Raw genomic sequence first — 26,475 nt, 5'->3', positions numbered from 1 at the left:
CCACACTCTCGAACTGGAGCCCTTTCAACAAGCCTCTGAACCCTCTCAGCGCTGATCTCAGATCAGAGAGCCCCTCACAGTCCTGCAGCCCGGCTCAGCGGGGGACCGCAATTGAGCCGCGCTGAAATTTCCGATTGGTCGCCGCTCGCCACACGTGCAGGATGTTTACCACTGTGCTCGGTTCCTGCCGGAGGCCGATTCGAGGGCCGCTCTCTGTAAGCTCGGCCAGCGCTTAATTACCACCTCTCATCCCCCCCCCCCCCCCCCCCCCCCCTTTTGAATGGCGGCCCCTCTGATGTAACAGGATAGCCGTCACGTCGTCATGTGTAATTCCCCTGCGTGTAGGGCTTTGAGCTGGGGAGGGCCACCGCAGAAGTTCAGGTCAAGAGATTGAGGTATCGTAATTAGTTATGTAACATTACTACCATCCGTTGAGCGGGCCCACAAACCTATTTGTTACTGCCATCTGGAGATCTGGGGAGTCCCAGCTTACTGAGTAGGACATTTTACGGAGCTGAAGGCTGCAGCTGGTAGTTGTGACCGTAAGTTCATGTCCCAGTACTGAACAGGAATGAGGCTGATAATGTGGCATTTCCTATCTCAGACACTTGAGTAGCTGGGAATTACAGAGGTTGCATTGACTCTACCTGAGTAAACTGCAGCGCATGCATGTATTTAGCTGTTACATTAGCAATGATATCACCAAAGAGATCAAGCTCTCCAGGTTTCCTCCAGCTGCTTAAAGCTGCTGCTTGCTGATAAAGCTGTATGGAACACTGCTCATACATTCCTCAGTATTTGTGAGTGAACAGGCTTAAAATGTATGACTGGTATGTGGTGGTTACAGCAGATCGGTACATTTTGACTGTGTGTAGAGGCAGAACCAATCAAGCAGCTGAAATGTCTTACTGCTAACGAATGTACGTACACACCAGCATTCACTGGGACTCTTTCGATTCAGTAATGCAGGGCAGAACTGTCAGCGTTAAGCCCTGAGAGATGCATATACAGTGCTATCTATATTTATTCAAACTCCTGGCCAAATTAAGGATATTGGATTTAAAAAATTGAATGTTCTTTGTTAATCTTCATGGCATTGCACAGAGAAAATTCACATTGTTCACAAATAATGGATTTTAATCCAGAAAACACACAGGTCACCTTTATTCACATATCTGTAATTAGTATATTGTAAATCCTCTTCTGGCATGGATTACACTGACTGCTACCTGTAGTGTTTTATGAGATTTTGGCACTTCTGAGTGGGGATTTTGACCATTCCCACTGGCAGAATTTCTCTAGGTCATTCAGATTTTTAGATTTTTATTCATGAGCTGCTTTCTTAACTTCAGACTACAAATATTGATTGGATTGAGGTCCGGATATAGAGATGATGAATTGATAATAGTTGTTTTGGTGTGTAGTTAACCATTTCCTTTTGAATTTATCCATTTGGGTAAATACTTTGGATCATTTCCATACTAGAATTTAAGCCAAGTTTGCGCTTCTTGGCAGAGGGAAACAGGTTTTTGGCCAGAATGACCTGGTATGTGTTGGATTTCATAGATGTACATTCTCTCTCTGGCAGGGTTGGCATCATACGAGTTGGCCTAAAATTTGTCAATAACTGGAAAGCAAATTCAGCATTTCCAGAATTCCTTCATAGCTCTTTTCCAACTTTTGGAGGTTAATGAGCATTTGACTGCAGTCTTCAGAGAGCTCTCTGACCTTCATTACGATAATACAGTCAACTGATTAATCTCCTCTGTGTGCTACCTCCTTTTACACCACAAGGAAACAAGAAGCCTTTGTGTACTTCCAGAAGCTTCCATTTAATTTGCAATGTGCAGAATGTTGGTGGTAGATTTGTTATGTTGTTTTCTGGTTAGCAGTTTCCTGTCAGATAATTTTGTCTCTCTTCACCCTCTTTTAATCTCTGTATAATAACTACATGACATATAACCATGAGACCAGAGCCAGAAGGCCTGACACAGCCATGTCATGAACAGAGACAGCTCCCTGTATATTTGCCCAGTGGTGATTGTGCTGAGGGTTGTGGGTCATGACTTTGTTCAGAGGAGGTTACGCAGAGGAAGATGTGATGTTTGGCCACAGAGATTTTCTGTTCTTTTGTATATTTGTGTTTTTTCCCTCAAATCAAGATCTCCTTAGACTACTAATCTACAGTTTAGGTAGTATTTAAAGAAAAGATTTTTTTGAAACGTGTAAACAGATTAGACAATGCTGTAGTAAGACCATAAATGCTTATATGTGTGTTTTTTTTTTCCTCATGGACCGTGGCTCTCAAAAAATTAAAGATAGTTAATTGTTATTTGAGTTCTGTGAAGAGTGAAATCTGAGTTTATTGTCCATTTGTCGAAATATGGCCAGGATTCACTGCTAATCTGTCAGACAGGTAAAGGTGATCTTTCTTAAGGCTTTTTTTTCCCCCTGTGTACACATATTGTAAGTGATTTTTTTGCCATTTCTATCTAAATGCCTTGAAATCCTCTTTATACCTGTAGACGTGTCACTGCCTAGGGAACTCATTGTACTTGTCAAGCTCCTCACTCAAGAGTGACTCACCAAAACCAAGTCTTTGTTCCCATGAGCTGGTAGGAGACAAGTAAGGACACAGCAGCAGGCTACTGAGAGCTGTTACGTTGCCACGCAGTTGGCCATTTAATGCTCATCTAATAAAAAGTGTGATATAGGGGAAGCAAACTACTAAGTACTGGGTACTGGGCCCTGACTGGTTTTCTGAAAATGGCACTTCCTTGATAAAATTACTGAAGATAACAGTCTTTCACTTTATTGACCAGTGTAGAGTAGTTTGACCTGATGTTACAAGGAAAATGATTGCGCTAAGCTACCGTCTCACATTAAAACATTGTGCCCACTTTCAACCATTGTGTATATTCGATCACTTTCAGCGTTCTGCCGGTCACTGTCTAAGTAAAAGACTGTTCAGCTACACTGGAGAAGGAGCAAACTTGGCTAGCTCTCCTCATCCAGGGCTTTAGGGCATTAAAGGATTTAAGGCCCATCACAGCGAGGCAAAAATTCAGTCTTCATCAGATGTTCTTAATCGTCCCCCACCCCCCACCCCCCATCTCTTTGTTTTGCAGATTGCCGTCATGTCGGTGACGCTGTTCCCCATCCGCCTTTTTTTCGCCGCGTTCATGATGTTGCTGGCCTGGCCCTTCGCCTTCGTGGCCACCGTGGGGCGCTCCGAGCAGGTGGTGGAGCCGCTGTGCTGGTGGAGAAGGTAAGCATGACAAACAGTCCTTCCCTAAAGACCTGTCCTGGAAGGCCAGAAGCTCTGTAAGCTTCCCCTTCCAGCCTGGCTCAGTTCAACCAATCTGGCCTCCTGCCCCAGCGCTGAGGGTGTTATTGGTTTAAATAGACCTGGGAAACCTGCTGGATTGCGGCCTTCTGAAGCTGGATTTGAGCAGCCTGGGCTAAACTTATATGTTCAAACCGGCATGGAGACCATTCTATGTCACAGCTTTTAGCTCAGCGAGACCCAGCTTTGTTTATAACATTACTAAAATGGTTATGGTGCTATAGTTGTACCATTACCTTTTCATAAAGAAGAATATACTAAATGCCATCCGAATGCATAGAATATCATTTACTGCTAATAACAGTAAAAACAAACATTTACATTAACACCATTGCAACAGGTTTTTGTCAGATCTCCACTGGTGAACATTACCAGTGATATCCACATTGCAGTTAGTACATTGCCAAATCATTCCCTCAGAGTTATGTGCCACGCTTCGATTTTCCAACACACCCAGCAGTCTAAAACACCCTCTCAAGCAGTAATCAATGTGTGACCAGATGCATAAAGCCCATAGTATGCTTAAAATGTACATTTCTGTGGCAAATTGACTTTTAATAATACACAGTGAAAATGGCAGTATTTCCAAGCTGAACATTTAAACTGCATTTAAGGCAGGCAGCGCTGGTGATCCACCCTAACATAAACTGCAGCATTATCTTTTTAGACTCATTACATGAATGAGTGAGACTCTCCCAGCTGGAAGAGGACGGTATAGTGTTGCTCCGATGTTGCAGAGAGGTTGTCAGAACATTGTCTGCGTTATTCAAAGACAAAGACGCGGCGGGTCCCCTCCCATCCGTGTAATCTCATCCTCTGACCCTTTTTTGTTAACGATTCTATTCACCTGGGCCTCCGCCGTCACCTGATGCTGCAGCTGCGGAGACAGAATGAGCACATTGCCGGGCCACGGAGCAGCGGGGCGGGGGCGTTGCACTGGCTCCCAAACCTCCTGCTTGGCAGGCACGAGCGCACACAGACGCGCACCCATTCTTACACACACACACACACACACACACACACTCGCATGCCGGCGTTCAGCTGCGCGAAAACCGCGAGACAGCAGACGCCGACCGACGGAACCCCCGAGGGACCGATGGAAACGGTGAACCCAGCTACCATCTGATAGGTCCTGCTGTCCCGCTGTCCCGTCCGCACCGCAAAAACCACACCCACCATCTGCCACCGGGCTGCAGCGCTGTAGCTATCGGTTTCCCCATGCCTTTTCGAGTGTGCGCTGTGAGAGAGAGTGTTGGAAGGAGGGGGGGGGGGCAGAGGCGGGGCGGGGCGAGCCAGCTTGCTGAAACAGACACCTGGGTACACCCCAGTGCTCAGGGCACGCTTCCCAGAAACCTGTCTCCTGACGTGTTGTTTAACCCATTGAGCACTGTGTTCACGTCTCTGGCCCAGAGACAGCGGGTGCGTGGATTTCTGTCATTCAGAAGGTAATCTAGAAATATGCGCTTACATGCCAAACAAAGCCTCAGTTGCCTCACTTGTGAGTTGCTTTGGATAAAAATGTCTGGCAAATGAATAAATGTAAATGTAAATGCAAAGAGAAATCCCTGTTTTGCCTCTCGCCCATCCCCCACCCCCACCCTTTTTGCAGGTTGGTGGACCTGGCGCTCAAAGCCATAATGCGGGCGATGTGGTTCGCCGGCGGCTTCCACTGGATCACGGTGAAGGGGCGGCAGGCCCTGCCCTCCGAGGCGCCCATTCTCACCCTGGCGCCTCACTCCTCCTACTTCGACGCCATCCCCGTCACCATGACGATGGCGTCCATCGTGATGAAGGCCGAGAGCAAGGACATCCCGGTGTGGGGCAGTAAGTGGCTCTTTCCCTCCATTCACATTGTCTGCGTCCTGTCCTCTGATGCTGGCAGTCTTGACTGTTTGAATGCTGAATTGCTGCAGCCATACTGAGAACTATAACTAGAGCTATGAAAACAGAACCATGGAATTGGCTTAAAATGAATGAAGATGGTCACACCAGTGATAAGTATACAAATTATCTCAATCGATTATTGCCTGTCGATCCAAGTAACACCCAGTGCAATTTTTAACGCTGAAGTTGAAGTTGCTGTTTGAAGTTTGAAGGTATATCTTATTAGTTGCCCTATACCCTGTAGTTGTACAAATTGGATAGTACTGTGTCCTCAAACAGACCTTGCTCTCAGCTGAGAACTACTGTCTCATTGTGGAACTGTACACATCCTGTCCCCGTACTGTCACTATACTTACTGTATGCACTTTTGTACGTCGCTTTGGATAAAAGCTTCTGCTAAATAAATAAATGTAAATGTAAAGCAGAATGCTCGTGAAAAGGTTTGCACCAGTGAGTCATATTTTAGCACACAGCAGCAGTTTTGACAGAGATGGATCATAACAAATTGATTGACAAGTGTATTAAATGGGGAGGAAAATTTCTCTAGTGCATCTGCTAGTAAGCTATCAAATGTTATGATTTAGTAGTGAAGGGAGAGCGAAGCTTCACAAACCTCATAAAAGATGGAGATATCACATGCACATGCTGTCAGTCATAGACTTGTTTGAACAAATAATAAGCCTTTGCTCTCTGTACTAGAGCACTGTTGCTGGTTGAAGTGTGAGTCACTGTGACGGCTCCGGACGTTTTGGAATTTGTTTGGCCCGTCTCTCCCCTCATTTGGAGCGTGACATTTCAGACCGCCCAGAACTCCCCTTGTGTTCCTTCTACTCCATGCACCTGGAGTGTGACCTTATTGCTAGCTGTTGAAGGCTGCTAACCCACGAGGACATGTCTTAGCCACGACTTTCCACAGACTCCTTAGAATGGATCTATGTTTGCACTTCAGAATTGGCTGGCTGGAGGAGCAACATTGTAGTGTTTCACATTTGTTCCCTGTGATGTGTTATTGATCACAGATAATGTACTATAGAACACACAGTACGCTAGGCTAAAGGTATCTGAGTGAAACTTCAACTTGTCTTACTGCCTCCCCCTCTTTTGTGAACCCCCCCTCTGCTCACTCTGACCTTTTGACACGAGGTGGTTTTGACTGAAAATAGCATGCTTGCATGAACAGTATGTCATGTGGGCCAGTCAGGTCTGAGGATTTCTCAGGCTCTGCTCTGGCAGTAGAACAATACCGCTTTGAAATGCTTTCCCGAATAGGTTGCACTTGTGGAATGCCTCCCGAAATGGGAAGTTTCTGAGCCCTCAGAAAATTGGTTTTATCTCGTACTTGCAGTTTCTGCCTCATTCTTGTGCGATGAATGCGATCTGGCACGAACTGAAAGGTGGAACAAAACGTGTTAAAACAGAACTCATGCCCACCAGGAGTTCTGGAGTTCAAGCAACAGCACAGCCTTGTTATACCAATTCAGCACTACCAACTTAATTGTCTTAAGCGGTAGTGGCACAACAATAGAACAAGCTTTCACTTAGCTCTAGTGCTATAGTCCTCTGTTTTTAAGTTAGCCCTTTTATTGTGTTGCTTCTTGGCATTCATTACTCTTACGCAGAATGGTTTCTCAGCTAGACGTGCCCACCTAAACTGATTAACAGCTGTGGTCTCAAAACGCACAAAAAAATGTACTTTAGAGTGAGAATGTCAAATATTAGATTTGTCGGTGCGGCCAGTCTCACAAATCCAGTGTTTCCCACTCAAGTTTGCACATCTGGTGCACACTTCAAATGACTCTGTGGGAAAGTAAGTACGTAAAGTACGAAAGTGAGGTGATAGCAGTGAAAATCTTGGTGTTTCACAACCCTGCTGTGTATACTGTACTTTGCACACAAGGGTAAACCAGTTGTTAGAATCCCATCATTTTGGAATAATTTTTGAATTTTTAAAAAGTACATTGTATGCAGTAAACAAATATTTTGGTGATAAAAAAGAACTTTGCATCTCAGACAGTGAATCCCAGCACGTACAGTGAATATTTTATATGAGTCATTATTTCAACATTACGCCATGCAGGCTTCTCAGTGGCTGAAAGTCACCTTTTTATGGCTGTTTGGTTTTGATTCAGTATGGGCTTTTACAGGGTGAGGCACTCTGTCACCTGCAGAGTAATAACTCCCTGAGTAAAAGTGCTTTATTCCTCTATATTTAGTGTCTTCTGTCAGAGAGATTCATGGAGGTCCAACATTATTTACCTCTACCTCTCGCTTGAAGTCTTTTTAATGATGTCATCATGTTTTATGGTGATCTCCCATAAATTAGGGGTACACTTTTTTCCTTTTAAGTTTTTTTTTTTTTTTTTTTTAAATGAGCCTAACTTTTATGTAGCCTACCACACTTTCATGGACAGCCTCTCATACCACTTCTTAGATGATGCCTAGAGTTCAAGGCACTTTATTCCACTGTATTTTTTCTGTTTTTCTGTAACCGGTGTTTTCGTATATGAAAGTGCGTGATTAGCTTTGCGCAACTGTCATCCATAAATGCAAAAGGTATACACTGAATATATTAGGCATAGACAACATTAATGATCACAGCTACAGGGGTCCGCACCCCTGGGTGTGACATCACTGCTGCTGGGGTGTTTAGCAAAGACATTGCTAAACCCCTAATGAATCTCACTGTACAGTGTTAACACAGCTCCTGTTCATCATGTAAAGACCTATTCCACAAAACTGAAGAGAAAACTGACAGGTTTCTATATTTTAAATATTGTAAATTATTATATTATAAAATTATCACATATAGACTTCATAATATGAATCATTTTATGCATCTAAATGCATGTCTGTCTGCCAGTATATGTTATATGTGTAGCAACAGATCTCACACAAGCACCGGCAGTGTGAATACTTTTCCGTGCCAGTTTCTACCATGGAAATGATGAGAGATTTACCTTGTGCTCACTTTGGTACATAGTGGTTTTGATAGCTTGATTGAGTCTTGCCTGACTGTCAGCCCTCACAGAAAGAGGCTGGGATGTTACTGTGCATTGTTTTCAGTTCAGAGGGCTTTCTTGTTGGACCATTCCATGAGATAAATTGTTTATTTAAGGAAATACAATGTTCAGTACACCATTGCTTATGAGTCGTGTAAGACCATCAGTACCTTTAACATGTGAACGTATTGTTCTTCTTAATTCTGAATGTGAACACCACCAGATTCATTCATCTTCATTTTTTTCCTTCTCGGGTCAGGGAAAAAAAAAACAGTATGGGTTGGGAGATTTTTTTTTTTTTTTGAAGTCAATTTAAAACACACTTTTGCTCAATGTTTAAATATGAATTTACCTTAAAGCTATATCAGGAAGTAACATTAAGTAAATGTGTCTTGCATGTAGATTACTTTAAAGAAAATCAGGTCTTATCCCAGCTCAGCCATGCACTTTTTGTTTTCCTATATGTTTACAATTATAAGGTACATGTGAAATGGCACAAGAGAGCTGCTTACTTTGAAGACTGCACTAATAAATGTCATTGGTATAAACCAAACCACACCTGAGCTTTTGTGGACCTCTCCCAGCAGTTTTTAGCCTGGAAAGGAGCCCTGACAAAGACCTTTTTGCTGATTGTCTGATGGCCCCGCCCCTCTCTGCTTTCTTTCAGCACTGATCAAGTTCATCCGCCCTGTGTTTGTGTCACGGTCGGACCAGGATTCCCGCAGGAAGACCGTGGAGGAGATCAAGCGGCGGGCGCACTCGGGAGGGGAGTGGCCTCAGGTAGCGGCCCCGCACACACCAGGCACACGTGGAAACAGCTTGTTAGCATTTCATGCTAACCGAAATGCTGAAAATATAATCATAATCAAACCTGAGCAGCCATGGATAGCAAACTGTTTGCTTCTTCTTGGTTCCAAGTTCATACAATATATAGTAGTGTCTAAGTGTAATTAATGGAACACGACCAAAATGGCTTCAGTGCTTGATAGATGAGTGCAATAATGAACCTTTTTAATGGCTCCACCCAGCTGTTTTGATTTAGTAAATCGTAATTTGTTCTGGTTATTGCTATTATTACCCTATAAACCAAATTTCAGAGCAATGTATGCACTGGTCCGTTTGCCTGTTAAATAAATCAGAAGGTCAGCATCTTTGCCCTTGTCAGCAAAGGTGTTTTTGGTGAGAAACAGTAAAACAAAGCAAGCAGCTTATAGCACAGCAAATGTACACAGTGCTGAAATGTAAGTAATCTCCACTGAGTGATGGAAGACGTCATTTTTCTTTGTTGTGGCAAGTCACCGATACTGCAAACAGCAGTTAAATTGCATCTAAATATCGAGCGTTGTGTTTGTTTCAGATAATGATATTCCCAGAGGGGACATGCACCAACAGATCCTGTCTGATCACATTTAAGCCTGGTATGTATTTACTGCCAACTTTCTGCTGATGCTCTCCACTTGCCAGTGCAAGAACCATCGGAGTCCTCTCAGCTGAACTCAGGCAGAAACAATCTGAGTGTGTGTGTGTGTACCCATGTGAATGTGTGCATGTTAATGACAGAACGTGTGAGGCTGTGAATGATTGCGCATGTGTGTATAATTTCCGGTCTGTATATTACCTTGAAAGTCTACATGAGGATGGCTGTGTGTGTGTGTGTGTGCGTGCGTGCGTGCGAGCGAGCGCGCGCGTTTCTATGAGTTTTATGTTTGTTTTGGATGGCTGTTTGTTAGCACTGTATGGGTATTTCTATATGTTTGTGCATTTCTGTATTTTTTGACTGCACTATGGGTTACTGACCCAGAGAACAGACCAATGAGGTGATCAGAGTTCAGTCAGAACCTTCTTGTCTTCAGTGTTGGCTTGTTTGCGCTGTCCTGCCTGCCTGATCCCAGCTCAGGACTCCGTCCCTCTGCTCACTGTTGTTACTCTTTGGGATTGGGATCATTTCCTTTCCCTGCCGTTACAGCAGAGCTCATAACTAGAGTGGAAAAATCAGCTCCCCCTCCCACCTCTGGGCTTCTCTGCTTTCAGCTAGATTTTTTTTACTGCGTTATAATAAAACTGTGGGCTGGCTGCTTCTTTCACTGGGCATCTGTTCGATTTTCCCTGTTGTTAAATTTATACTTCTCCGTACTTATCTGTACTTATCCTTCCTTCGTTTGATGGATTGGCCGGCTCAGCAGTACCGCATTTAATGTAAATGTACTGTAGTTTGTGGAATTTGAAGAGTGCACTTGTGAGAAGGCACAAGTATGGGAAAACATGCTGCTGTATAGTGAATTTTTACCTTAAGGACTCCTTTCATCTTTACTCGTATGGTTTGTTTGGATGAACAAACTGAACGATCTGCTTTTAAGCCCCATTCAAACTCTTCATTTTTCAGTCCTGTGGTGAGTTGTGTTTGTAACTCGTTGTTGAGCACATCTGTGCAGCAGTGTGTAGATGCTGTTTCTGCACGGCTTCCAAGTGTGTGGCAGCCTGTAGGTCACTATGGCACAGTCCCACATCCCCTCCAATGGATTCTTCTCTGAGATCATATTAATCCTCATAAACACAGCCACTCAATTTACCCATAAACCCCCGGTGCCCGGCGAGTCATCAGAACCCTGGAGGAATCAGAGCGTGTTCCTCGTTTATCAAGTCCCTTGTGACACCTTGTGAGAGCTCTTTGACGCCCTGTGATGCTCCTGGGCCCTTACTGCAGGAGAAGTGCCTGTTGTCTTTGTATCGTATGTTTAGAATGTGTGGAATATATGTTATTTTGTGGCTGTTTTCTCAGTATAATATTTTTCAGTCGTCAGCTATGAAATTGCATTATAAAGTGGCAACACTCGTCCATCACCAGGAACTAATTTCGTTTGGGGGATGATTTTTTTTCTGTGAATGAGGAACTTGGCTAAAGGTTGCCAGGTTTCTTCATTTCTTCATTTCAGTTGCAAGCAGGGACACAGAGGTATTAGCAGTCACATTGCATAGCATTACATTGCGTTACATTCATTTAGCAGACACTCCCATCCGGTGCAACTTCCAGCACTAAAGAAGTGCTGCACAGAGCTATGCTCAGTTTGTGGATGTGAGGTTCTCGAATGCTTCTTTTTTGAAGAGGTTTTGTACAATGCCTGTTATTGCTTGCAGAAATCTTGAAACAGGGAACCTGAGTCCTCTGGAATTGAGGAGGAAGACTGGCACCTCTCCCAAACGAAAGTTTGTCCAAGAGGTGTATACGTTGGCTGTATTTTCATACCCTACATCTATGCTACAAGCACTATTCAAGTCATTAAGGGGTGGGCCTGTGGGCGGGTCTTTAAGTATTGTCAGAGGTGCACAGGTAACATCATATCCTATAGGTAGGTTAAATCATGGCATGATTGTGACCCGTAAGCAAGAGGCGAGTTGGGTCAGGCTAGGTCAAGGTAGCAGTGCCGCTAGGGTTAAAATCTGTGAGGAATGAGAACAGGAATCGGACCAAGCTGGTTGATGTAGCAGACAGGGAGTCACCAGACAACAGGGGGGCGGTGTAGAAAATACCATTGAGTATAAGGGGATGTGATTTTTATTGTATTCCATTACCTGTTGGTTTGGAAGCCTAGTTGGGAGACAGTTTGGCTGCTTGGAAGACTCATAAGGCAACTGTGATGGTGTGGGATTAGAGATCCTTGTACCCTCACCCTGTGCCCTACACTGTGATCCATATCTGCATGGCTTAGGAGTTCTGCTCTGTTCTGCTCTGTTCTTTCTGAGTACAGTGTAAGGAGACGCCAAACAGAGATGTAGTATCCTCACTTCGAACAGAGTCAAAATACAGGGATCAGATCACCTTGTAATCCAAATTGGAAAGCGTTACATTCCGTTTTACAGATATATGCTTTAAAATGGAAGGTGAGTAGACTTTACAGAATAGGAACATCCAAGATTCATGAATCACGTGGTGGAAATGTGATTAAAGCCTGCGGTTCTCTGGGCTAATTAACAAGGGACAGAGCACTCGAACCTGTGTGCTAACAGCTGTGGTCGCACAGAGAGTGAATAGAGGTAAATGTGTAATTCCCTCAATACCTATACCTCTGAATGAATTTCTGTGTGGAAAATGTGGAGTCTCTGTGTAATCCCCTCCTCTCCGAAGTGGTCCTCCGTGGCTAATTCTGGCTGACACCGACAGAGACTCCTTCTTCCTCAGGCCACGCAGAGCATCTTCAGGTGGCTAAGAGCCCTCCCTTAAGCCCCTCATTTCTCCCAGGATCAAGGTTTATTTGGGGGGAAAATGACAGCTTTTCTTTCTCTGGATTAAGGATGCCTAAGACGTTAAGCCATCTCTGCTGCTCTTCCTCAGAGCTCCACCACTCTCGGGAATTACTTTCCCTAAACTTTAAAAAAGCGTTATGGAAACACATTTTTACCCCTTGTTGTAAATGTAAGCAGTGTGGATTGTCAATTTTCTAATGTAAGATTGTACTCAAAAGATAGTATGATGAAAAATAAGAGCGCAGACCTTCGTGTGATCTTAAATATTTGAATTTGAAATCATTCAGAAATGATAATTGTCTGTAGTGACACTTCTACTTTCTTGAACTGCTGTAATTCTCTTCCTGTTTAATTGGAATCTGCTTGTGAACAGCAAATTAGGGAAAATCAATGCCTTCTCTGTTTTGTACGAGTGGCAAAGTATCTTTCTTAAGGGCTCCGAGTCACAGCATGCATAGTGGTTTCTGCCAGTGGGTGACACAGAAGAACCTGTTGGTGTGAAGTCCTGGTTGTAAGGATAGGAGAACAGTTACCACTTTCCATCAGCTCTTTGATACATTAGAATCTCTTGCAGATGATACAGTACGGTGGCATCTGCAACCAGTATGGCAAAATGTTAAATGTCTCTGTGTAGGTTTGTACTCAGGACCAGTAGTACAGTGTAGTAGTACAGTGAACCATTTCTATCATAAGAATGCCACACATTTTCTCAGATTAGACATCCTCAAGCTTTTTTGGGTGCCAAGTTACCATTTAACACACGAGATCTATGGCTGTAGAATTTCTGCTGACAATATGGTAGAACATGTTGGTTTGTGGGTACGTTAGTGTACTATCAACAATACCTACCTCCTACCTCCTATCCTATATACTTTCCTATCAGTAGGCATTAAATATTGAAATTAATTCAAGCAAACATAAATTGTCAGTATTCCCACTTTTGTTCCAGTGGTGCAGTCTCTGCATCAGTATGTACAAATAGAATGATCAGTTGCTATTTGTAAGCATTGTGTATTTTTAAGGACTGTACAGTGGTACTTCACAGTGGAATCGTCTGTGTAGAATCCACTCACGGCGACTGTGGAACAGTGAACTGGAGCACTTTGCCCTTCTGGGCAAATGCTCTCTCCCTCTCCAGTGATGTCATAGCATGTGAAATAAGGTCAGAGAGGTGAACATCTGAAAAGACACTCTTTTAAAGCAGAAAGCACATCCAGGCCCGTGAGCCTTTTAAACCTGTCCTTCAGCCGACCTACGTAGCCGCAGACCTACGGGAAAGAACTTGGCTGTGATTATCAAGGCGCCTTGTTTGTTTTCTGATTGAAGTTTCAGTATGGCTGAGTCAAAGTCAAAGATCATCAGTTTATTGCTGTGCATTCTAAGAATGATAAATGTTTGACTAGGTTTCCTTTTTAGACATCCTGAGTAGTACAGAAGACTAACTCTGAGTGCTGAAGGTGGCAGTTTAGCCTAGTGGTGAGGGAGCAGGGCTTATAACTGAAAGGTTGCTGGTGTGATTCCCTGCTGGGGCACTGCTGCTGTACCCTTGGGCAAGGTACTTAACCCACCATTGCCTCAGTAAATATCCAGCTGTATTCAGCTGTATGAATGGATAACATGTAAAAACTGTCACTGATGTACGTCTCTCTGGATAAAAGTGCCTGCTAAATGCCAATAATGTAATTCCTTTGCAACACAGATGATGTTTGTCGTGCTATTTGTAGTTGTCACCCTGAGGAACATGCCTTCATGCAGGTGTTTTTTTTTTTTTTTTCTTCATTCTGTCTTTATGAAGACCCTTATGACTCAAGTTGCTCGATGCACTTCACCTGATTGCAGTGTTTAGACATTTGGCTATAGTTTGATCACACCATCATGAGGCAATTATGATGAGAACAGGTGAACATCTCCCCAACTCACAGGCATATGGTATGTTCAGTATGTACTGTATGGAGTGGTGTGCGTGAAGGCATTCCTGGCTGATAACGCTGTTAATGTCTTTATTTTTCGTCCTCAGGAGCCTTCATTCCGGCTGTGCCGGTACAGCCTGTGGTGCTTCGCTACCCCAACGAAATGGTAAGTCCCCACACCCTCCATCCTACCCACAATGCCGTGGAGGGCATGCCTTATTTATGTAGGATAGTAGATATTCCCACCCATCTACATTTACGTCCCCTGTAGGACAGACGTCACCCCTTAATGTAAGTAAGTGTTGCATTCAGGGCCTGTGGACTGGTTCTGCTTTCCCGAGGCGTCATTACCTCACTTCACCTCTGTGCAGGATGAATAATGCATCCAAGCAGATAGGGTTTCACTTCCTCGAAATCCTCCTGTGCGTGTGGGCTCTTGCCAGTGAAGTGTGGCTCCGCAGACACGCAGTCGCAGCTCTGGCCCCATCTGTGTTATTGCTCAACCCTTACTGTGTCACTACTCTGACTCTGACTCCTGACTTTGTTACTGCTCTGACTCTGTGTGTCACTGCGCTGACCCTGTCTGTGTGTCACTGCTCTGACCCTGTCTGTGTATCACTGCTCTGACCCTGTCTGTATCACTGCTCTGACCCTGTCTGTATCACTGCTCTGACCCTGTCTGTGTATCACTGCTCTGACCCTGTCTGTGTATTGTTGCTCTGATCCTGTCTGTATCACTGCTCTGACCCTGTCTGTGTATTGTTGCTCTGATCCTGTCTGTATCACTGCTCTGACCCTGTCTGTGTATCAGCTCTGACCCTGTCTGTGTATCACTGCTCTGACCCTGTCTCTATCACTGCTCTGACCCTGTCTGTGTATCAGCACTGACCCTGTCTGTGTATCACTGCTCTGACCCTGTCTGTGTATTGTTGCTCTGATCCTGTCTGTATCACTGCTCTGACCCTGTCTGTGTATTGTTGCTCTGATCCTGTCTGTATCACTGCTCTGACCCTGTCTGTATCATTGCTCTGAGCCTGTCTGTGTCACCGCTCTGACCCTGACTCTACGTTAGCTCTCTGATGCGATCTGTATTACTACTCTTACTGTCGTGATGTGTGCTGCTGCTGTGACCTTGACCCTGATGGCCCTGTTTGTGGCCTGGTGGCACTCTCACCGTTTATTTGTTGTCTCTTTAGCACCTATGAAGTTAACATTGAATTAGTTGTAGCCATAGCTCCATACCCAGATATTCACAACCTGTTTACAAAATAACTCTCTCTTATCTGATGAAAGGTGCAAAATTCACAACCAGATATTCCAGCAAATATGATATTGTTTCAAGAAAATATGTTTTGACCTCAAGAAAATGTCTTTTTCAATGTATAAATACAAGACATTATAACACTGCTGTTGTACAATAAAAAGTAAAAACATAGTACTAAGGAAAAAGAACATATGATTGTACAGGTGTCCCTGAGTTCCTTTGTAAGTTTTTCTTGTTTTTCCCCTCCCATGGCAGGATACAATCACATGGACATGGCAAGGCCCTGGAGCGTAAGTACTTTTCCTGTTTTAAATGCTGTTAAGCTCAGAGCAAAAGTCCCTATCAATGACCTCAGGGATCTTTTTAATAATGTACCTGCTCACTGGACACCAAGAGGAGGACAGGCATTCAGTTATAGCTTCCTCATCTGATAACGCTAGCACAAAAACACCACACAGAATGGCTGTCATGGCTGGAAGTCTCAGCTCTGTGAGGCATGTGTCAGGGGAAGGAAACCCAGCCCCCCTCAAACAGTGTGCTACTGTAAGCCCGGCCCCCGTGGAAGGACCAACCAGTGGGTCGGGACGCAGTTTGTTTTTCTTAAGAACGTCACGCTTCACCGGCAGGGAACCCCTGGCTCTTTTCCCGGAGATTGCGCTGAATTGAAGGTCACGACCCGACTGCAAATATACATGGCAAAAAAAAACAAAAAAAAAACTATGGAACCATTTTCTCAGGGCTGGTTGCAACCAGCGTTTGAGACACTAATTATTTTCGTCAGGCCTTATCTGCGCAGCTGAGTGTTTTTGTCACTTTCCTGCGTCTGTTGCTGTCATTGCTGCAGTTGGATTATCAGTGTTTGTTGTACTACAGCTTCTCACAGTCTGCTTGATAATCTTTCTCTCCCTCTTGATCTCTCGCTCAATCTCACTCAGTCTCTCTCTCCATATCTGGTGTCTCTCCTTTTGGAAAATGAACCACATTTTAAAGTGTGTTTTCTTTTTATTTAGGTTCAAAATACTGTGGCTCACGCTTTGTCAGCTGCACAACGTGGTGGAAATAGAGGTGAGATTGGCCTGCCATTCTTACTCCAGTTGACAGTGTTGCAAGTGGATGATTGTGGCTGTCTGTGATGGGCAGAGAGTGGGAGTGTTTTGATTTGCATAGTTTTACATTTGCTGTCTCCGGTGTGTTATTCTGAGAAACGAACAGAAAATGTGTGCATTATGTTGTACAGAAGGTACAGGATTACCTGTCAGTTATGTGGGAGGCTAATATGTTTGTTTGGTGTGATGGTTTCTGATTCTATCATTCATACAGCACAAACAACACCAATGGATTATGTAGAATGCTTAAAAATGTTAGATTTATGTTTAGATGTATGGCCTTATATTTTTAAAGGTTATGGTTAAGTGGTGCCACATTGTAGGGCAAAAAAGGGATGTCATTTTCTTTCTTTTCTGTTTGTTTGGCCATAGTTCCTACCTATCTACACCCCGTCTGAAGAGGAGAAAAAGAACCCTGCTCTGTTTGCAAACAACGTGAGGCGTCTGATGGCCAAGTGAGTCCTGGAAGAGCCCCGGTGCCATGTTTGACGTCTCACACTGGTAGAGATGTATACCTGCAGAAGGCTACCTAATCACTCGGCCATACTGTAACTTCTCTAAGCTGCTCATCCAGTGCATAAATATACAGTCAATTATTATGGTGCACAAAATGGCATGGGCAGGCATCTGTGTGTGTGTGTGTGTGAGAGAGAGAGATTGAATGCCTGTTTGTGTGAGAGAGATTGAGTGCTTGTGTGTGTGTGTGTGTGTGTGTGTGTGTGTGTGTGTGAGAGAGAGAGAGAAGGAGGTCTTGCTCAGGCCCCTCGGAGTCTGTCCTAATTGAGTTCTGGCCGTGCTTCGTGACAGGGCTCTGGAGGTTCCTGTCACAGATTACTCGTTTGAGGACTGCCAGCTCACCATGGCCGAGGGCCAGCTGCGTCTCCCTGTCGACACGTGTCTCCTGGAGTTCGCCAAGCTCGTCCGCAGATTGGGGTGAGTGGGCGGGGAAGCCGAATGCCCCGCCTCTGCCGAAGTCACACAGCACGGACGAGCGCTTGATATCACATACTCATCAGTGTGGCAGCGTAATTGATCAAAATCACACCCACTCCAGAATGACACAATTAAAGCAAATAGAATATCCAATACATAATAGCAGCCCTATCATGTTTGTGCTGACTAATGTGATCTCCCCAACACCCCCCAAGCACCCTTTAATTAGATCTAAATTAAAATGAGTGAACTGAAGCATAGGTTTTGTTTGGCTTTTATTAAAGTACAGAATTGATTTCTGATGGCAGAAATCCCAGTTTATTTTTAATTATGCCTATAAGTTCACATAAAGGTTATAACATCGCCATCTAGTGGCCGAGGATCAAAGGCGCAAGCAGTGAATTAAGGGTGGATTACAAGCCCTAAAAAGCTTAACCCTAAACATTTAAATAGCCAGATAAGCTCTGAAAAGTAGCATTGAGTTAGTTTGTCTAAGGAGACCACAGCAGGAAAAGCTAATAATGTCACCTGTGTGCGTAGACGTGGATATACCGGCTGTCATGAAGTCAGTAAGCATTCCTGACTGATTTCTATGTTCACGACCAGTGGAATTCTTGCCATGCCTCAGAGGCCGTGAGTGACGGGTGTTCCCGCCGTGACCTAAAGGGAGCTTTTCGTTGCAGTTTGAAACCGAGGAAAAGCGAGGATGCCCTGCAGGAGCATGGGAGTAGGGCAAGGAAGCTGCGGGGTGAGAAGATGACCCTGGAGGGCTTCGCCCAGTATCTCAACCTCACCGCGTCAGACACACTCAGAGACATGTTCTCTCTGTTTGACGAGGTGCGCCTTAATCCGCATTAATGCAGGCACCGGCCCACCCTTCACACAAATTGTGTTTGTGTAGTTTGTTCAGTATTGATTTTGAACCATTATTGTATTAATGTTACTGTCCGGCTATGCCCTCAGCCTACTTGTAATTTGCTAGTAAAATTCAATTTTCTTTTTTTTCCGTAAGGGGGATGAATGTGTTCTGAGTCACATGCAAACAGTATACAATTAACATACAAGGCATGATTTCCATTTGTCCATTTTTACCTCTAAAATGTTTGAAAAGCAAAAGTAGAGAGTACCATGTGGTCATTGTCTAAATATTTGACCCAGGCCCTCAGTGACTTATTGATTTTATTGACTCGCAATATATTTAGGTCTAAAGCATTGAATACCTATACTATCTATCCATCTATCTAATCTCTGTCTGCATGCCTGTCTCTCTCTCCCTTTCACACTCACTCTCTTTCTCTCTCTCTATATATAGGCCTATATATATAATATATACAAGCTCTTCCCTTATGCCATTTTTCCATATTAGTGCCAACTGATCATTTGTGCATTGACCTTCTTTGTTGTAATCTTGCGCCGTTTTTTTTTTAAGCACGAGGACGGCACAATGGACATCAGAGAGTATGTGATCGCCTTATCCGTTGTATGCAGACCCTCAAAAACTCTGGAGACAATAAAACTGGCCTTCACAGTAAGTGTCCAGCTCACTCCACCGGGGAGAGTAGCTGTAGCTGGGATCATTCCACAAGTTGCCATATAGCTGCTCAGTCAGCGCACTGATACACCCTCAGTGCATTCCCATGTCTTCAAAAAGTGGCTTACTCTGCCATATTCATACACTCTGTCATATTATGTCACATTGCACAAGTTAACTCGTGGTAGGGCTTGAATAGTGTTATGATCACGCTTACTGGTTTAGGAGTGTTAGCCTGGTCTGACACTGTTGCTCATTCAACTTGAATGGATACACTTCTGTTCTATTGTGCTGGAAGTCGCTCTGGAGTGGCTGTTAAATGAATGTAATGTTATGTGATATTCAGGTGTGTTTTAAACTGTTTTCATGGGGAGGTTTAGACCTGACCTAGAGCCACTGTGTTAGTTATGGTGTCCAAGCAGAAATGTGTGTGTGTGTGTCATCAGATGTTCGAGGCAGAGGAAGATGGGGCCATCGTGGAGGATGAGCTGGCCTGCATATTGAAAACGGCCCTCGGAGTCCCGGAGCTGAATGTAACAGATCTGTTCTGTGCTGTCGACATCAATGACAAAGGAAAGATCACCTTTGGTAAGCAAGGAACTGATAGAACTCCCTTAGCTCCCTTTCTACACAGGCTTGTAGTAATGACTGTTTCCAAAACAGTGGTTTTATTCATTAGGTACTTACTGCTAAGTCTGCTGTCAGAGGAATTCTCACATCTTTCTACATCAACAGTCTTATAGGTTCATATCACATATTCTGATTTTGGATAATACTTCTTTATTTTTGTAGAATGTTTTCTTTTTGTTAATGATCTGACTAGATGAAAGTGCTCTTCTTATTTTATGATTATGATTATGATGGTCATAACAAGGGCAATTTTAATATTAATAAGTGTAATGAAAGTAATTGAACTTTCATTGTCCTTGTAAACACCATGAATTATTCCCCCCTTGTCACGTGACAGAGGCCCTCAGAAGCTTTGCGGAGCAGCACCCGGACTTCGCCGAGCAGTACCTGTACCCCCACCAGGCGGGCTTCCGGAACGGCGCGCGGACCCCCTCCACCGCCGTGTCCAACGGCTTCTGCACGGACTTCACCCCCGACGAGCACATCAGCCTGGGGGACGCGGCGCGGAAGAAAGCCGACTAAACACCCGTCGGCGGGGAGTGGCCAGGCTAGAGGGAACGTGGCCTGCGCTGAAGGTGTGGCTTGCAGACGGTTTAGCCAATCGGGATCATGCTTACCCCCCCCCCCCCCCAACCCTTTCCTCCGACCCCCAACTACCCCACTGCCCTGACTTCTATTTATTACTGTTTTCAGAACAATTCCTTTTGTAAATGTGTGTTTATTCATTTTTTTTGTTTTGTTTGCAAAAGGAACTTAAGACACTATGGCTGAATGTGCTTTGTGTAGTAGAATTCCAGAAAGAGATACCAAGTCATTTTTTTTTTGTTTCGTTGCTCCTGTTCATTTCATTGCCATTTTGGCAAAAGGTGGAACACACTGAATGCATGTTTTTTTTAAAGCCAATCAATCAAACAGGAAGAATAGCTCCACTCGGATTAGGTCAACTGTAAGCGCGTTAGCCGCATCGTCATTCTGAGAGGTGACTGTAGTTAGCTTGTCTGTATTTTTGCCTGTAGATGCCTTTGTGTTGAGATGCTTTAAGGCTCTTTGAAACAGTGCTAGGTGAGGGATCACATTCCTGAATCCACTTCCTGAATGATCCTTATGCACGGGCGACAAACACAGGATTTGGCTGTGTGAGTTTTGACTAAATTTCAGCCATGGGTCGGATGCTGGCGACGTGGGGATGAACATAAACATTGACTGAGAATAGAATGAGTCTTAGCTCAGGGGATCACCAGTAAGGCTAAAATAAAGCCATAACATTGCATTGATAAGTTCACATACCCTGGGCTCCTATGCTGTTCTCCATTAGTCCTGGTACATTCTCCTCATGTTGCGCTAACAGGAAGTGCAATTACTTGCTCCCATGACATCACCAACCTAACCTGACCAACCATGAAATCGCATGCTTTCATGATAAACCTGGCATTTTCCATTTTCCATGAATGGTTCTGTTCAGTCTAACTGAGGTGCACTTTGTAGCTCCCTCAGATTGAAAAATAAGATAAATTTTTTTTACACATTTTCTTAAATGTACTTAAATGTGAACGCTTAAGTGTTTGTCTCATTCCTGAGAACAAAGTGCACTGTGGTTCAGGAAAAATCAGGAAAAATAGGCCCAAATGATACAAATATATATATATTTTTTTTCCCCCCAGTGACAGTTGGGGACCAAAAACTACTGACTAAATGAATGAGCAAACAGATACAGGCCAATATTTAGGCAGTTATACAGCGGTGTTTCATCTCAAACCATCATAAATATTTTTGCAGTGATTAATTATTCAAATCTGTCTATAGATTTTATCAATGGAATATGTGTGCTGTCCACTTAAGAGTTCAGCACACGCAAAATTGACTGATCATGAATTAGTTTTGTATTACTGTAGGTTATACACAAAAATACAAATACAAGTCTTGGTATTTTTCTTGAACTTTTAAGAGATTTGTAAAAGACCCCTCTGAATGAACACACAAAGGCCAAGAAAAGTACAGAGAAAAGTACAAAGTTTCTATTAAAATGTCTTCCATTTTAGTGTTTAGATTTAGATTTCTGAAGTAACACTGATCTTTGTATGTGAACAGTGGGGAACAGGCCTGAGACTTTGGCTTTTTAGTAAAATTTATGAATTAAGTGTTAATGGACAGCTTTGCACCTTTGTTTAGGTTAGCACCTTTTTTAATGCACACAATGCTTTATTTTAAACCTTATGTGGTTAGCCCCTTGATCAAATGGGTCATTTTTGTGAATTGTTCTGTATGAACATTCTCCCAAATTTATAAATACATTTGTTAGAATTTGTTAGGACATTTTTGTATTTGTGACATAGAATTGTGAATGATTAAAATGCACATTTTAAAAACAATTCAGCAAAATTCTGTTCTCAATAAACTGATTGTCATAATGGTACAGTCTCTGCCCATAAATGATATCATATCATAATGAAAATGGAGAAAAATGTCAATTTCATTTTTCTGGCATTTGACTTCGACATTTATAGATGGTTAATGAACTTAGTAATCAAAAGTATATATGAATATTTTATATAAGAATGAGCTCCCAACTATTTAGAATGTTAGCAGACTCATTTTCTTTTTCTAAAAAAGAAAAGTACATTTTGGTGTTTTGAGTTTAAGGCACAAATCTGTGGATAGCTGAACCTCCACTTTAAATTTAAATCAGAGATGTTTATATAGGGTGTCAATCAGAATGTATTTAGCAGTAACTAGTTTCCCTGAACTCTTTTTCATGGAGATATAATTTTGTTCAGTTAATATAAGTTTAAGCTATCACCCAAGAAGATATTTGCAATACAGCTACAAAATGCAAAAAAAAAACAAAAAACAAAAACCTTTTAATGTCCTCCATAAGCAATGGTATGGGATTCAAACTCAAATCTGGTATGATGGGAAACGCACAAACTACAAGTCTGGTGAACCAGCCATTGAATGTGCCTGATTGTGACTTGGCCATGAAAACCACACTCAATGAGATCTATGCCACAGATTATCATTGTCATTAGAATAAGAATGGCCAAGTTGGTTTTCTTCTCAAGTGAGGCTTTTCTGAATTCATGTCCCATTTTGGGCTTAACTAAACTGGCTTGTTGTTCACATACATGTGTTTCATGATATATTCATAAAACAGCATTGGAGTGGGTAGTATGTTGTGCATGCTAACATGCTTCAGCTTCATGTTGTAAATAGGACTGAACCTATAAAAGCTTGTAGCACCGCTGGCTAGTCCCATGAGTGCTTAGTTACAGAACCCTTGACACGCAGCCAATAGACTCAATGCACCATTTCAACGCGCCTTATTTACACTAGGGCATAACAGTGAAATTCTGTTTTTGCATTGGCACCCCCAGCTCCTCTTGTTTGTAAAGGTATCCTTTTAAAATGGAGTGATGTGTATTTTGAACATTCCAGATGCAGGACATTTTGTGAATTTTGATGTGCATGAATGGATCTTTATGTGATTTGATTTTTTTTCCTCCCACTGCCATGGCAGCAGAGATCTGGAGTGGAAACAGCGACTAGCCGATCTGTATTGCTCCTTGGAATATACTGTATAATTCCCTATGTGCAATATGGAAGAACTTTTCGCCTTTTTTGGCACAGTCAACCATATTAACTGTACTGTTCCAATCAATGTTTTCCTTCTTGCTGGTGTTGTCATTCCTGTGCATAGTAATGCCGCTGATTGAGTTCGTTGATTTCAGCAATGCTACTACAGATCACCAATCTCCATCAAAGTGTCTGAGTGAAGCTAATACTGTGAAATATTGGATAAATGTTTACCATTGCTACCAGTGATTTGGTAAACTTTACAAATATTTTTTTTCCCCCAAATAATTTGATCTTAATGTCTTTTTTTTTAATAAACTGGAAAAATGGTTGTTTCAAAACTGAAAAAAATATTTAAAACACTTGCTTTCCTACAACATGTGACTTTTATTACCATAAAAGGGAATGTAACATACATGCAATTGGTGTCAGTCACAATCAGTGCCCAAGAGGGGGGGTAATGGACATGCGTAAATAGCATTGCAAAAATATTCGCTTTTCAGTCTGTCAGGCCACTTGTACATTGAACACTTTCGTGTTCCTTTGATTTGACGCGTACGGTCAGTTTAGCCTGCAGGGCGTTTTCTTGCCCAAAGAGAAAGGGTGAACTAAATGATTGTCTGTGTTCGGTGTCTCTGTCCTTGAGGTGTAGTTCCTCTGCCTATGAAGGGACAGGACTCTGGGACCCTACAGGTTGTGACTCTCCACTCTTGCCTCTTGCCCTGCCATCCATACCAGTAGTGTGTACCGTGCTGACACTTTGGACTTCTATTTCTAGAGCTCTGTTTCTTGCTGTTTTTCTTCCCTGTGAAATGTGACATAGAATGTTATCTAGCATGTGAAGGTCTAGGATTACTCTAGATAAATCCAAAAATGAATTGTGTACTGCATTCATTGAATATGTGAACTGTCTGAATCTCAATCGTTTTTGAAAGGAGATGGACTGTTTCTCCTGTTTTTTTTTTCTCTTTTCTTTTTTTTATTGTTGTAACAACCTTGGTAGTCTTTTATCCGGTATACATTTAATTTTCTATTTTTTTTATTTAATGCTTTGTCTCAGGATTTTATTAACGCGAGTTGTCACAGGAGGAAAGCAGTTTTAAAATATACTTGGAGTCGGTGGTCTAGCTCATCGGGTGCAAGCACAACATGGCTTAAGGAACGTTTTCTCTGACTTGAACGGTAGTGTCGTGCTTTGCTTATAGCTGCAACGCACAATGACAAAGACAAAACATACTCCTCTTCACAAATCCTCCATCGGGGGATAACTCTTACAAGTAATGCAAGTGAAGCAAAACCAGCACAAAGATGCGCAATGTGTGAGGTGATTCATTTGAAAACGGTCAGCTGCAAGAGACCCCTTGTTTATCATGATCAGTATTACTGCTTAGTCTTCCTGGTTGATTTGCAAATGGAATTCAGACAATTATCAAATCATATTTGATAGGGTATCAAGAGTGATGGGGAGGGACGCTTTAAGGATTTATGTGTTTACAAATCTGCTGGCTGATTTTTATTTTCTTCCCTCATTTTTTATTATTTATTTTTTTTATATAATTATGGGCAGGGGCCACAAAACGGAAGCTGTTTTCTGCTTTCACATCTGTGTGGGTGTGAGTGATCGTGGGTGGCGTTGATTCTCGTTCCCGCAAACATGAGGTCCAAAAATAATGGAGTTTGCCCCGTGTTTTGAGTGTATTTCTCTCCACGGGAGGGGTGGGGTGGGGTGGGGGGGAGGGGGGTTGAATTGTGAGGTGGGTCCGCTAAAAGACAACAACAGGCGTTCGAACCGTCAGCCGAACGCTTTCATCTGTGGCGTCTCTCTTCCGGTCATATACCTCATGAGAAGGAGCTCTCGTTCTTGCTGTTTTTAAAAAGGTTTATAAAAAAAGGAAAGCATCTTATTTATTCTACTGTTGCCTGCTTCCTGACTTGTCTACAGTAGGCCGAACTGAAGACGAAAGACTTCTTGTTGGCTCCAGCTCCTTGGGAGTGATCTTAGTCTTTCTGATGGTTCACGCTGAGGACCACGTCGCACAATTTGCTGTTATTCTCCTTTTTTTTCCCCAGAATTATATTTTTTGATGTAATGAAATGGGCTCTTCAACAAAAAATATGATTTGATATGTTTTTCTTACCTAAAAAAAAGAGGAAAAAAATAATGTATTTCTCATGTTTTTAAGTGATCCCTCGCACCCCTCTAAACGTATTGTTTGTTTAGGGTTTGAGGTACCAGGAATGATTCGAGACATGAGCATTTTCTATTGTTTTCTAGGTATGGTGATATCAAATTATAGTTTTTTGATGAATTCTTAAGAGTCATTGCTGAAGCTACCTTGAATTGTCTGAAGAGGACTGCTATGATTTAACTTGTTATTGTGAAACTTATAATAAAGGAAGCAAACATTTATTCATCTGGTGTATTTTTTTCCCCATCATGAGTGCTGCATCTTCCTGTATGTGCTGCAGGCTTGTGCAAACAGATATTTCAATGATTGGAGAAGGAGCACAATGCTAATATTCTGATCTGATTCTCATCAGATTCTGATCCTGAAGAAATGATTACACCTCAGAATCAGAATGATTAAGGTTTTCTTCTTTTCATTATTATTATTGTTACAATTATTATTACGATTATTATTATTATGATTATCATTATTATTATTATTATTATTATTGTAAAAGTTGTAATATTGGTATTAGTATTTATTTTACATATTTATTCTTTTAGTACATCTTCTCAAGGGTGGCTAACATAACTTGCAAATTGCATATATTCAATTCATACTACTCGTTCATCAATCATTTGAGGACCGTGCCTGAGGGGACAACAGCACTGCCCTGAACCTGCAACATTGTGGTTGCAAGGCCTTTTCCTAAACAGCCACGCCACACTGCCAACCTGTTCAGGTTTGCTGGCAATACTGTGTGGGAGTAGATAAATGGCTTTTAGTGTTAAAAGCACATACGTATTTGGTGTCAATAAGGCATCTGGCAAGCGTCCCACTCACTAGTTAATTTAAGGGAGATTTTTAGGAACCCTCCCACACATGTTCAGTT

At 42.7% G+C, this 26,475-nt stretch overlaps 1 protein-coding gene across 1 annotated transcript in view; it reads left to right on the top strand.

The window, feature by feature from the left end:
- lpcat1 (lysophosphatidylcholine acyltransferase 1) overlaps window positions 1–20,464 on the top strand; it is a 39,011-nt gene extending 18,547 nt beyond the window's left edge. The window contains exons 2-14 of the mRNA XM_036515598.1: window positions 3,129–3,268; window positions 4,956–5,170; window positions 8,897–9,009; window positions 9,587–9,647; window positions 14,489–14,547; window positions 15,901–15,935; window positions 16,656–16,710; window positions 17,124–17,206; window positions 17,559–17,684; window positions 18,368–18,521; window positions 19,114–19,212; window positions 19,662–19,803; window positions 20,183–20,464. Coding sequence (XP_036371491.1) covers window positions 3,129–3,268; window positions 4,956–5,170; window positions 8,897–9,009; window positions 9,587–9,647; window positions 14,489–14,547; window positions 15,901–15,935; window positions 16,656–16,710; window positions 17,124–17,206; window positions 17,559–17,684; window positions 18,368–18,521; window positions 19,114–19,212; window positions 19,662–19,803; window positions 20,183–20,367 — 1,467 coding nt within the window. The 3' untranslated portion in view covers window positions 20,368–20,464. The remainder of the gene's footprint in view (window positions 1–3,128; window positions 3,269–4,955; window positions 5,171–8,896; window positions 9,010–9,586; window positions 9,648–14,488; window positions 14,548–15,900; window positions 15,936–16,655; window positions 16,711–17,123; window positions 17,207–17,558; window positions 17,685–18,367; window positions 18,522–19,113; window positions 19,213–19,661; window positions 19,804–20,182) is intronic.
- Window positions 20,465–26,475: the final 6,011 nt, after the last annotated feature.

This window comes from Megalops cyprinoides, chromosome 21, assembly GCF_013368585.1.
Source record: "Megalops cyprinoides isolate fMegCyp1 chromosome 21, fMegCyp1.pri, whole genome shotgun sequence".
NCBI lineage: Eukaryota > Metazoa > Chordata > Actinopteri > Elopiformes > Megalopidae > Megalops > Megalops cyprinoides.
This window is presented reverse-complemented; position numbering and strand designations above follow the sequence as displayed.